Source organism: Paroedura picta, chromosome 1 (assembly GCF_049243985.1).
Source record: "Paroedura picta isolate Pp20150507F chromosome 1, Ppicta_v3.0, whole genome shotgun sequence".
Taxonomy (NCBI): domain Eukaryota; kingdom Metazoa; phylum Chordata; class Lepidosauria; order Squamata; family Gekkonidae; genus Paroedura; species Paroedura picta.
The window spans coordinates 22448987-22462656 of record NC_135369.1 but is presented as its reverse complement, the minus strand read 5'-3'; the positions used below and the strand labels follow the sequence as shown (position 1 = coordinate 22462656).

General features: G+C 48.7%; 1 protein-coding gene across 11 annotated transcripts in view; it reads left to right on the top strand.

The window, feature by feature from the left end:
• The window catches only part of ARHGEF2 (Rho/Rac guanine nucleotide exchange factor 2), a 186277-nt gene that overhangs the window by 131714 nt on the left and 40893 nt on the right, over positions 1–13670 (top strand). For 10 of the 11 annotated variants that reach the window (XM_077326856.1, XM_077326866.1, XM_077326894.1 and 7 more), the window contains one exon: positions 4359–4506. In XM_077326856.1, the coding sequence (XP_077182971.1) occupies positions 4359–4506 (148 nt within the window). Of the gene's footprint in view, positions 1–2481; positions 2694–4358; positions 4507–13670 lie in introns of those variants that run through there. The other variant, XM_077326921.1, reaches the window with a different exon arrangement.

Here is a 13670-nt window from a genome sequence, read left to right as displayed (position 1 = left end):
TGGCGCTGGCTGCAACCGGCTGCAGATTCGGTGCATGCCACCGAAAAACGCGGAAGAAAGCAGAGCTTCCGGGCGACCGGGGCGCAACCAGAAGCAGTGCCAGGGTCGCCGCGTGCATAATCGGTTACTCTGGGTTTTGCCGCCATTGCGTCCTGTCCCGTGCGTAAGCGGTTTGCTTTGCTTCTTCCCCCTCCACGTTTTCCATGTGACCTGAAATCGCCATTTTGGCGGTTAATGGGCCACAGTAGCAAATCGGGAAAGGGTTCTCCAAAGTCAGAGAGTCTGAATATCTTCTGGCTTAAGAGAAACGGGAACGGAAGTATTGGGTTCCTACCATTGTCTTTAGATATCAGTGGAGGAATAAACATGCTGCTTCTTGCAGCACCGTCGTATGTGCCACCTCATTTGATATGTGAATATTTGGCCTTGCCGTGGCGGCCCAGCCAAGGACCGTTCTGTGCTAATGCCAGTCTGTTGCGCACTTTCTTTAGAAAAGCAGCCTCCTCCCTCAGTTGCCAAGACATGCGAAGCTAGGAGAGCTCTCTAATCAAAAATAGCTGGGCTTCTATTGCGTTATCGCTCAGCTCTTTGGCAACAGGAAGTCCTTGTCTCGCTTCCTCTTTCTCGCAGCAGGCTGCCATGACAACACATTTGCCTTGCTGTACATTAATCTGATCATAAGGTTTGCAGACACTTAACCCTCTCGGATCCTGCACCAATGTTCCCTCCAGTGAGTCCAAGGTACCACAGTGGAAGGGGCCGGAGGCCGCTGATGGTTTTAGTATTCAGGTTGATCCTTCCCACTTTTGAAATCTGACATCAGAGGCAGTCTTTGGGCAAGCCCACCTAACTTCAGAATTGAAACACACTCCCTAGAGATGCAGGAGACGTGCAGTGACACCCGCAGAAGGCCTGAAGGGTGATATTTACACTGGGCCTGGCCAATCAGGAGGCTTCGTGGAGATTGCCAGTCATGGGAGGTGATGTGTCACCTTCCTCCTGCTTCCTTCTCTGCCTGATGAGGGCTTTGAGGCCAGAAAGCCAACAGTATCCCCTTGTTTACAGCCCTCAGAGACCATTACACATTATGGGCAGGCACGTGACAACCTCTAGCTGCAGATGCCATTTTAGACAAGAACTTAGCGGTTCAACAATTGCCACGAGGGCCTGATCCCACGGTGTGACGGCACCATGGGATCGTCCGCCCCCCCTCACATGCCTTTTCAAGTGCCAAAATAGCCGTTTAAAAGGCATGTGCATGGCAGGGAAACAAGATCACCTGGTGCCACCACACCTGGGGTACTCCCTTGGCAGTTTTTAGATGGCTACGTTCTCATCTAGAATGTTGTCAACAGCCACGAGTTGTCCCAAGGCTGCCTTTAACGTTTAGTTTGGCTCTCAGTCTCAGTAGCCGAGGCTTCCAGTTTAATCTCCAGAATCCCTGTTAAAAACAAAACCAAAAACTTCAGTTGCAGTTGAGGTAGTGCGTGGACTCCAGGGAATGGTAGAGGACAGGAAGGCCTGGAGGATCATTGTCCATGGGGTTGCGATGGGTCGGACATGACTTCACACCTAACAACAACAACAAGTGCAAGAACTGAGCTTGCTTGGTCAAATAGCCCCACACTTTGTAAGCCAGTGCAGCTTTGTAAGCTCAGGAAGGTTTATATATTTATTTGTTTGTTACTTATTGTCCACTTTTCTCACTTGGTCTCAAAGTGGATTACACAGAGAGGAAATCCCCAGCACTGTTCAAAAGTAATCAAGGTCCTTTTGTGGCCAAATTAGCATGTACACACACACATTATTTGTTTTTAGAGTCTGTGCCTACCCAGCTAATTCTGGAAGCATGCCTCACTGGCCAGATATTCTGGGGGCTTTTTGGGGGGGGGGCATCATCTGGGCAAGTAGTTGTGAATTTCCTGCATTCTTCAGGGGGTTGGACTAGATGACCCTGGAGATCCCTTCCAACTCTATGATTCTGTGATTCTATCAAGTGGAGAGCATCGCTAAAAAAGATAGTTTTGTTGGTTTGTTAAAAGCAGATTTGAGGTAGGGGAGCGTGACTGAAGTCTTCCATCCTCCCCACCTTCCATTTCTGTTTCCGCTCCAGTTGAGTCATGTAATCATGTCTGCCTGAAGCCCACTTCTGATAGTCATTTTGATGCGATTCTCCCCACGATGGGTGATGCCCGCCCTCAATGGGAGGCATGAGAAAAGAAAACCTTTCTCTTTTGGGCTGTTGAATGCTCAGGACAGTGCAGCTAGGCACGTGTGATGGTGGTGGTGGTAGAATTTCTCAGCTAGACACACGGTTGTCATGGTTATTGGAAGCAGAGAGATACAAGAAAGGATGAACTGCATGGGTGTCTTTTTTTTTTGGGGGGGTGGAAATTCCCCACCTTCCGCCTCCTCTTTGCATCTCTTCAGTCTGGGCTTTGCAGAGTCAAGTTAGTCTGCATGCTGGCTTTTCCTTTTCTGCACTGAGTGACATTACTGGAAGGGAGTGTGTGCTTGTGGGGGGTGCATTCAGGTAATTCAGCAGCACCTTTCCCAAAGACACCATGAGTTACCCTTCAGTGTACGAGAGGCAGCTCAGGCTTGGAGTTTCAGGAAGCTGTTCTCGGGATCCCCCCATAGCAGGGGCAAACTGGAATGGGCGGCAGCCGTATCGGAGAGCCACTGTTGGAAAGGTGCGTGAGGAGGACCCTGGCTGGATTAACAACTGTCTTATATACTAGGTGTTGTGTGATGTCGGTGTTTGCTTTTGGGAGGGGGTTCCTAGCATGAAGGGAGCAAATGTCTTTCTCCAGGCATTGATGAGATTGGCGGCATGCAGTGGTCCCTAATTCATTTTTGTTTTGCTTGGTGTGATTCATTGATTGGGTGGGTGGTTACATTTTGCACTAGGGGTTTGCATGGTGTTCATCTTTGAGGTTTGGCTTACTTCCTCGAGCCATCTGGATGACGCATTTGATAGGCACTTTAGGGCATCACATTTGATTTTGGTGTGCATGCTCTCTAGGGTTGCATGGGTTGGTTTGTACTGTGAGAGGCAGTTCTTGCTCTGGGCAAAGGACTTTCAGGGTCAAACTAGACAAGATGCTAGAAGACCCATGAATGGGTCTTGTGTCCTTTGAACTGCTAAATAGCACCTCATTTGGATCAGTGCTGCACTGTACAGGAAAGGAGAATTTAGCTCTTTCCCCCCTGTGCCACTCTCCCCACCTCAAATGGTCAGCTACAGTTGCTGTTTGGTCCATTGAGAGAAACCGGTCATCCATAAAGGTGACCTGCATTTCTCCCAGTGAGACACACAACTGCTTTAGGGAAAATGGAAAATGACATGGAAGTGGGAAGAATGAACTCCCCTCCATCTTGCGGCCCAGATCTGAAGGGGGGGGGGAGATGCACCTGCTATTTATTACTCAATTATTATTCAAATATTATTCAGTTCACTTTACCTTCCCATGTCTTATCTAACCTTACCTTCAGGTTCTTGAAACTCTGTAGAGCTGAGATTCTTTAACAGTCCCTGCTGGTCTGGGCACAGCAACTATTTCCTTCTGCAGAAATACAGAGTTCCTATGTTCCTGCCTTCAGGAGTTTCCTGTCAGGACATGGCTAGCATGAAAGATTTTTGTGTTACAGAATGGCAGTGACTTGCTGGGAGAATGCATGGTTGAGGGTGTGTTTTTGCATAATATACCTGGAGTTAATTTGGAAGGGTGGGCGGGAGTAGCTAGCAGATTCCCTTGGCTTGAATTTATGTTCTTCCAGTTTTGAACAGATGGCATCCTCCACAGTTCTGAATACAGTGAGACTTCATAGTGTGTTGATATCTACACAGTTGCCCTGTAAGATTTGACATTTTGGGGAATTATTTTGTAAAACTTTCCACCAAATTTAACCTGTACTTTTCAGAGGTGCAGAGGCAGAGAGAGGTTTCCCCCCCCAAATCTGTTCCCTGAGATCCTTTGCTGGAGATGCCAGGAACTGAACCCTGGACCTTTATACACAGAACATCTGCTCTTTCTCTGGGTGAAGGCCCTTCTCTGCAAGCAGTTGCTTTAGCTCCAACATGCATTTCTCTGTGTGTCCTTTGCATATGCAAAAACTGGTGAAGAATAATGTCCTTTACATATTCAAAGACTGGTGAAGAGTAACTGTGGGACATACTCTAGATTTGCTGGGGGAGGGGGTAAATGAAAAGCGCAGGGGAATCTTCTTTGGCACAAACCCTCTGTGTCCTTAAACTTGGTCTAAGTGTGGAGAACTATTTCCAGGGAAGGAATGCCTGCTGATGATATTAACTCGTCTCTCTCTCTCTCTATTTCTCTCTGTCTCCTCTGATGTAGAATAAGGAAAAAGAAAGGATGAAAGAGAAAGAAAAAGATGCCCGCTACACCAATGGACACCTCTTCACTTCCATCACAGTTTCCGGAATGACCATGTGTTTTGCTTGTAACAAGAGCATCACAGCCAAAGAAGCGCTGAGTTGTCCCAGTGAGTATCTCATTATGTGTGAACTTGGAAGGGATGCTCTCCTGCCCCCACCCCAAAAAAAAAAACTCGCTCTCAAATCAGGGACTACTAGCTGCCACATCTAGAAAAAAGATGCAGAGTATGCCCACTTGGATTTCTGTCACAATTAAAAGTTTTTCTTGTGTTCAGGGAGCTGAACTGTTGCCACATTTGAGGCTGGAAGAGAATTCCTCCCAGGTCAAATTGACAGTGGCCCTGGAGAGGTAGATAAGCGGGGCAGGGTGCTTAATCAGCACGTACTATGGCTCATTTGTATGAGTCATCCAAGGTATTAGCTTTTCAGGGACCATTCTGCAGGGCAACATGCTTTCTTCTCCTGTCTTTCAGTGCCATAGCTAGTTTCTGTGTCTGGCTGGTTCGGTAGTGTCAATCATTTCGGCCATTTGATTTTCTTTTATAATCCATCTTTCACTGTCAGCCAACAGTTTATTTTTGTTTTCTCAATTCCACACCAATAATACTGTGGAGGAAAGTTTTTTATATTTCTTTACTGTGGGCCCCCAGGATCTATGAGCCTCTCCAATGACAGCCACTCTGCCTAGTAGAAAAACAAATTTAAGAGGTGAAGGGGAGAAAGTCATTAACCCATTGTATAGATTTTCATCAAGGAAGTGCAAAATGTCTCTATTAACTTCTTTGTACAAAGAGCTGCTGCCAGCAGATTCCTGTAGTAGAAACTGTATTGGATCCAGCCAGATTTTTCACACAGTTTTTTCCGAATTCTCCTTCTTATGTCCCACATTGCTATTATCCATGGAGGTCTCAGTATCCTAAGCAGAACCTTTTAGTAATCCCAGGGAACCCCTTTGTACCTTTTTCACAAATTGAAAAGCTGGTTGGATCCAATTCATGGATTGATGGATTGCACTGTAAGTACATTTGTGCTATGAAGTTGCAACCAACTCATGGCAACTCTAGCAATGGACTTTCGAAACCTAGAGAGGATATAATCCATTTCCATGCCCCCTCCCTTTTCTTAACTGTTTTCCCCCATGGACTGCTGAGCCTATTGATAAAAATTTCTGAAAATCACACCTGAAACATAAGGAGTGCACACTTCACTTCCAGGCTCAGAAATGGAATTTGGCACTTACAGGTCAGACTGCTCTTTGGAATGTTCTTGCAGTAGAACTCAGTTCAATGAGTAGGACAAGGTCGTGGGGGACCCTGACTTGACTGTGACATTTGAGCTAATTGCTGTTGTGGCGACTCCCAATCATATAATTATGCAAGTATTCTTTCGCAGAAATTAAACCGAAACTGACCAATGGCGTGAAGATCCACTGTTCATGATTGTATATAAATTGTTTTCCCTCTGGGTTTCTCCCCTGGGTTTCTCAGTTCAGTTCTGCCTCTTGCCCCACCATGCCAGTCTCTTTTTCACTGCTCTAGACAGACGAACGCTCTATCTCGATCTACCCCAGCCAAGCTGCTCGTCCTGCCGCAACCCTGTGAAAGGGTTGTTCGACCCCCCCCAAGGGATCCTGACCCCCAGATTGAGAAGCACTGTCTTAGGGGACCGCAAATAACCTTGGGGGAAGGGGCAATGAAACTAGTACTCTGCTTTTCTGCTCCCCTGAGATCTTAAAACACCTTCCCGCAGACTAGACCATAGAAACACTACTATGTATGGATAGCTGACTTGCAGCTTCTGCAGGAGGCTGTAAGAGGCCAAACCCCTTTTTGCTCTGTTGGACGCATTAGCATCTCAGTAGCTGGAAGTTTGAAATGCCGCAGCTGCTAGAAATAATAACAGATAACTCATGTGATTAGATGAAACATCATTACATTCTGCAAACTGCTCCCCCCCCCTTCCCTGGAAGCATTGGAGATAGGAGAGAGACATTTGCTTTAACAATGACGTGGGACTCATAGTCATCTCCCTCTTCCTGTTGCAAGTGGTATCAATTCTAGCATGTCAGGGGTTTCGTGGGCATTTTGCCACATGCAAAGTCAGTTTCATGCAAAGGTTTGCGCCCAGTTCTGTTAATCAGTTTTACCAACTTGCTATTCTCAAGAATCATCTCACCATGCTCGAAACGAGATTTGGTTGAACATTAAACTTCCTGCCATCTGTTGACTCCTGTACCTGACTTCTATCACACTGTAAAAAGTGAAGTGGGGCTGATTGAGAAGGAAAGAGGGGCTAGCTTAGCTTATCCTCCAAGAATGATGTAACACTGAGGCCTCTTTGTGCTGTTCTGAGGAATTTGGAATGTGAAAGTACACCTCCTTTTAAAACCTTTTTCATCCCACCCTCTTTAAAAAGCTAATAATGGTGCAGGAAGTTCAGTTTCTATTTGTGAACCTGAGTGGATGGTGAGGGGTTAAATGCACTCTTTTCATTCCATAAACCCCACTTTGAATCATGGCTGTACATGCAATTTACTTTTACAGTCTAGTGGAGACTCAGACTTTGTTTTATTTTCATGAATTTATTTACTTAAAACCTTTCTGTCTCACTTCATTTCCCTGGATCAAACTGGAGTCCTTAGAATCAAGACACACAGGCCTTTAAAGGTCAAAAAGAGCAGCTTAAATTGATCCTTATTCACTTAATTTGTATAGTTGCTCCTGAACCTCAGTAAGGATCCTTGCAGGTATATTTTTCACTGGCTGAAGTTTCTGTGCAGTAGTCAAGGGCAGCCCCATGCAGAATGTGTTACAGTAATCTAATCCAGATTTTATTGCAAAATACATGTGGTTGTGGCCAGAGCAGGAACAGCTGCTGCTGGTAAACTAGCTTTAACCAGCGAAAGGCAATCTGGGCAACTTGCAACTAGAGGTGGGCACAAACCTGGAAAATGGAAGTTGGATGGATTTGTGGGTAGTCGCGTGTTGGGGGATGTCACATAGCCCAAAATTGCATGCACCCCCTCCCCTTGTTCATGAACCTTTGGATTTCTTTGAGTTTGCTGTTTAGCTGTTTCCTGGGGTACTGTACATGTGAAATTCAATGTGGAGCCCCCTGACTGTATTGCCTTATTGTGGACATGGTTTCTGGGTCTTGTTCAGTGTCCACCCTTCTCCCCTTTGGCCCTGGGAAGTGGCCATCCACCCATCTACCTTCCAATGTCATAGTTTTAGAGAGGAACAAGGTTTCCTATGGACTTAACAGTTGATGACTGAAATGGGCATCAGGAGCCCCCACAGGGACTAAGTGGCGCCCACACTTATGACCGTTAGAGTCCACAAGCTTGGAGGGGCCTGAATGGGGCGTAGCTTCCAACATGCTCCCTGGGTCCTGGGTCAGGTGCTCTGACTTCCCACTGATCTACCTACTAACCTTACCAACTTTCTCCCTGCCTACCTAACCAGCTACCTACCTACTTACCTTCCCAACTATCTATCTGCCTACCTAACCAATTATCTACCTGTCCACTTATACCACCATCTACCCACCTATCTAACACCTGCTGAGCACAACTACCTATGAGCAGCAAACCAAGAGCCCAGGGAGTGTGGTGACAGCTACAGCACATCCTGGCTCCCCCAAGCTTGTGGATCCTCCTGGTCACCTCCAACTCCTCAGGCATTATTATTATTATTATTATTATTATTATTATTATTATTATTATTATTATTACTAGTTTCAAAGTTTTTATCACAGACAGGACCCACCCTAACTCCTCCCCATTAGCCCTTAGATGATGATGATGATGATTAGATTTCTAGCCCGCCGCTCCCCTTAGGCTCGTGGGTAACAACATGTAAAACCCCCATAAAACCCCTAGTACATAAACATCTAAAACAATCCCCAACCCACCCGACCCACCCTACCTGATGGCGGCAGAACTATCCGAAAAACCCAGGGGTCACTGCTGATGTAGATGTAAAGGGGGGCCCAATCTAAAGAGGGGGGGGCACCGGCCTCAACCATAGGCCTGGCGGAAGAGCTCCGTTTTGCAGGCCCTGCGGAAGGATGGCAAATCCCACAGGGCCCACAGCTCCTCCGGGAGCTCATTCCACCAGGTGGAATACCACTGCTCCCATAACTGGCTCACGATTATACAGTTTACATATATGGCAATGATAATATGGCATGCCCTCCAGATCCATTGTGCGGAGGACACAGTAGCCCCCCCCCTCTCCCCAGAAGTCGTCACAATGAACTCTGGGGCATGATGGGCAGCTGGGTAGCCAAGTAAAGGCAGGGATGCCTGACTGTCTCCGGTGCCAAGGCGTGGCCGGGTGTGCTTTCGGTCCCTCCCTCCTGTGGGGGGGCGCAGTCATGGCTCAACCCTAAGACCACCCCACCACTTCCACCACCCCACCATGCAGCATCCCCAGAAGTTTTTTTTAAAATATTTTTATTTTGAAAAATTACAAAAAGAATAGTGATAACGGTTACACATAACAGATCCCTCCATCCCTCGACCTCTCTCCGTCTGAGTAACTTCTTAAAAGATCAGTTGTGAAGATAATCCATGTAGAAATACCATTGTTCTTGGTATTCTTCCAGCAGTTTTCTGTTGACTATTGAGGTGAGCCACTTTGTCCATCCATGACAGAATAGTGGGTGTCTCCGTGGATTTCCAAGTCTTAGCCAAAAAAAGTTCTGGCTTGAGAGGGTAGTACTTCAGGACACACACTTAATTTTAAACATCTTTCCTCAGCATCCCCAGAAGTTTAATCTCCAGTAACAGAGATTGCAAATCATCATTCATGGATGTTTGTGGCCAAACTTCCCATTGCACACTACAGCTCCACTCTCCTGTCCTGACACTCTACCTTGAACATGGCCACTGTAGACTTATTTCTCCACTGGGAGTGTTGGGTAGGGAGTCCGTTCCCATCAGCCTCCTAGCCCTTCACTTACTCCATGCAAAAACAGAAGACCAAGGTACCCTAAGGCCAGAGAACATGAGAGGCAGTCAACAGGAATGTGGGGTAAATCATGAGACAGTGTGAGAAGTTGCTGGGTGAGAAACCTGTTATCTCTAGGGGACTCTTAACTGGATCAATCCATTTAGGTGGATAACAGTCTTGAGATCAATTAGTGGGAATAGACCTCTTAGGTTAAGCCATTGATAAAAGGAAAGCAAAAATATCCTGGCCTCAATTTGCATACAGCCTGTCTCAAGTTGGATATGCGAGAAGGGCCTTGCAAAATGGGTTGCAGACATTGGCTTTAAAAATGATATTGATCAATATTAGTTAGAATTGTTCGATAAAATCAAAGACCAGTAGCACCTTTAAGACCAACAAAGATTTATTCAAGGCGTGAGCTTTCGAGTGCAAGCACTCTTCGTCAGACTAAGAATTGTTGTTTTGGCAATTTGCTATCAGATTAGAGTTCACAGATCATAGTGACAAAGGGGAAGGAGGTAATGTCATTGGGCTGAGGATGGCTTTAGACCCTGACACTGGATCTCCTTACTGCCTGCTATTTATTGTGCAAGCTGGGCTGGTGTTAGTGTTTAGGACAGACTTTCTCAACCTCTTGACTGTTGAGAAACCCCAGAAACATTCTTCAGGCTTCAAGAAACCCCAGAAGCACGATCATGCAGAATGATAGAGAAGCATAGCTGTGTACACGCCCATACGGGGCCCTCCCCTTCCACTCTCTCTAGGCCCATCATTGGCCATTTGGGGAGGGCAGTCACTATATATGGTCATATCATCCAATAAATGTTTAACAAATTATATATATATGTGTGTGTGTGTGTGTGTGTGTATGTGTGTGTGTGTATACGCACACACTTGCTTTTAAGCCCACAGTATATATACACTTGCTTTTAAGCCCACTTTTAAGCCCGCCTGGGCGGGGAGGAGGCAAGTCAATAGCGGGCGCGCACAGGCTGCGGGCAGGCAGAGGCCTACCTGGGAGTCAGTGGCAGCCTCAGCAAGGCAGTGGTGGCAGCTGCAGGTAGGGCAGGGCGCAGATGGAGGGAGGAGAGCGAAGACTGCGGGGTGTCCTCCTATGCAGGTGTTGTTTTGGCGGTGGGGAGGTCTGTGGGTGGTGGCGGTGGCGACGGCTTGTCCTGGGGCATGGCAAAGAGATGGGGTGGGCGCAGGCCCTCTGCTGCGGCTTGTGTTTGGAGCCGTGTTCGGTGGCGGGGTGTGAGGCGCGTGTGAACGGCACTCCATGTGCATTGGTGGCGGGCCGCCCGCATAGTTGCCGCCATGGAGCAGGCTGCGCAAGCGGCCTGAGCTCCTGGTGAGTGGGTGCTGGGGTCAGGTGGCAGAGGGCGGGAAAGTGGCAGCTCCCAAGGTGAGGCGCGGTCACTGGGGCAGACGGCAGGTGGGGGTTGGCGGAGTAAGTTGCTGCAGGGCGCGTCCGAACCACAGCGAGGCTGTGCCTGCGCAGGTGGCGCCTCTGAGGCCGGGTCGGCCGCCCAGCAGCAGAGGAGCCGGCAGCAGGCAAGAGTGAAGGGCTCAAGTGGTGGAGGTGGCGTGCTTGCCACGAGAAGTCGTGTGCAGGCGAGGCTGGGCGAGCAGCTCTCACGTGGTTGGTGGAGGCGGGTGCCTGCGTCCAAATTGGCCCACTGGAGCGGCAGAAACAGTGTCCGGACCGGGGGTTCCTATCCCCGGGCAGCACCCGGACAGCAGGTTCCCGATCCGGACAGCGCCGCCCAGATGGCCCTTTCTGAAATATAAGAAGAACTGTGGTAAGGATATGAATTAATTGATTCCCACCCATTGAGAAAACCCTTCCGGGGTCATCACGAAGTCCCAAAGTTTCACAAAACCCTCGTTGAGAAAGCCTCGTTTAGGATCAGGTCGTTCAGTCTGGGAGGCGGTGTGGCATGGACCAAGAATGCTCTCCTCCTCACTTTCCCTGTCATCAGAAAAGGCATCTGAAGCACTGGGCATCCTGACAGACATCTGCTACTGCTGGGCAAGTTTGGAAATCCTGCAAGAGCTTCTTTCAGCTCTCTTAAAGTATTGCCCAGCTCCAATTTCTTTTTCTCCCCCCTCCCCACTGTTGCCTTTAGTCAAACAGGTTTTGCAAGTATTTGAAACAGTACAAAAAACTTGCACAAGCCAGATTGCTTGTGCGCCCCCGGGTGATGACTCCCATCTTATTTGATTTATTATTACCGTATTTGCCGGCGTATAAGACGGCTTTTTTCCTCTCAAAAACATGCCTCCAAGTGGGGGGGCCGTCTTATACGCCGGGTGCACCAGTCTGGATGCGGCGGGCGGCGGGCGGCTCCCCCCCCCGACACTGAGCTCACGGCGGCGGCGGTAGCTCCCCCCCCACTGGGCGAGCGGCGGTGGCGAGCGGCGGCGGCGGCGGCTCTCCCCCACTGGGCTCACAGTGGCGGCGAGCGGCGAGCGGCGGTAGATCCCCCCCCCACTGGGCGAGCGGCGGCGGTGGTAGCTCCCCCCCCCCCACTGGGCGAGCGGCGGCAAGCAGCTCCCCCCCACTGGGCTCACTCCATATTTTGAGTGAAAATGTTGGGGGGTCGTCTTATACGCCCAGTCGCCTTATACGCCGACAAATACGGTATATTTATATACCACCCCCCCCCAAGGCTCACCCCCACCTCTCTGAACAGCTTTTGTCATGTGGGAGTGGTTTCTGGAAGTCTAGTGGGTAGGACTCGGATGCCCTTCTGACATCGCTCCCAGTTACTATCTGAGCCCCCTCCTTGTTTTTACACCAGCCAAGCAATGCTCCAGAGACCTGCAGTCTTGGAATGACATTCCACATGGTCTGGAACCTCCATCTGCAAGGACAGATGTTGGGACGAGGGGGAACAATGCAGGCTGCTGGGCCGGGCATTGTTTCCATGTCCTCCCTCAGCAATCTGGAACGGGTTCAATTTTGTTACTGCTTGTTTTCTTCCAACCTCAGAAGCCACCAGCCTGGGACCTTGGCCCCAAAGCCACAGTCGGGCAGCCCCGTTCGATCTGGTTTCCCACCCAGAGAGTCAGTAGCATCCGCTTGGGCGGCTTTGCAGCACCAAGAGCCTGACTGTGGTGCTGGTATCCTAACAGCGGCTGTCTTAAAAACAAGCATCCTACAGTCATGTGCGTGTGCTTTCAGAGATGGCCCACTGCCTGAGTCTGGACAGTTGGACTTTTCCTGGCCATGCTTCTTGGTGACCGGATCCCTTCAAGCCATTACGTCCGTGCTCCTCTCTCTGCAGAATCTTAACTAGGGAAACTTCACACACAGCCATAAACCAGTGCTCAAAAAGGATGATGTAGTCATGCCTGCAAATTAAGAAGTAGTTCTGGGTCATGCTTTCTTCTTCTGGCATGACAAAGAGTCGCAGAAGGCAGGAGAGAATTGCACACCTCTCTTTGCCAGCATCACAATTCAATCAATCAGGGTTTGCTGGCTTAACAACGGTGCTCTTCCTTGCTCTCCTCGTCTGGGTGAAGGAAGAAGGGTTTGGCAGAAACCGGGAGCGGATTGGCGGCATCTGAGTGAGGCTAATGTGCCACCAGTTATTCATTCATATGTAATTGCACACTTGCCCGTGGCAGGGCTGAAACAGGAACAGTCTAGTCACACGAGCCAAATAGGTTCATTTGAAGAGCATACGGCCAGCATTCAACCCCAAGCCTGTTTTTAATATCTGTCCTCAGCTCTGCAAAAATGGAAAAGCGACAGTGGCAAGGAAGAATGCCGTTTTTTGTCACCATCACAGACCATGCAAAGCTATTTGCCTGGCTCTAGGTGGATAGTAGCCTCTTTCCATGCGGGTGCCACAAAAAGCCCATCTCCAGCCTCTCCCCACTGCTTCCCGCAGAGACCCTCCCATTCCATGTGGGCTGAGCTCTTGGCAAGGGCTTCTGGCCGAGCAGATGGTCCCGGGAACAAGCGGCTGGTTGGTGTTTTCCTTCCTGGCCTCCTCCCTGCTAATTGGGGGTGGCCCTGGAATTTGCAGGGTGTGAGAGATCTCATAAAAGTACTTTCCTATGGCTACTTAGCAGCATGAAAACACTCTATAAATATATATTTGAAAATTAGCTGACAAAAATTGGACACCCCTCCCCCCTCAGCAGTGTTAGAAATATGGGTAGACAGATGGGGAGGGGGGAGAAGAGAAACCCAAGAGGGCTGTAAATTAGAATAGGTGATCCATTTTGAATTGCTGCTTCTTCTGAATGCTTCACATTCTGTTTTCCCTTCCCTCGCAGCATCAGTTCACTTAGAGTACAACTTG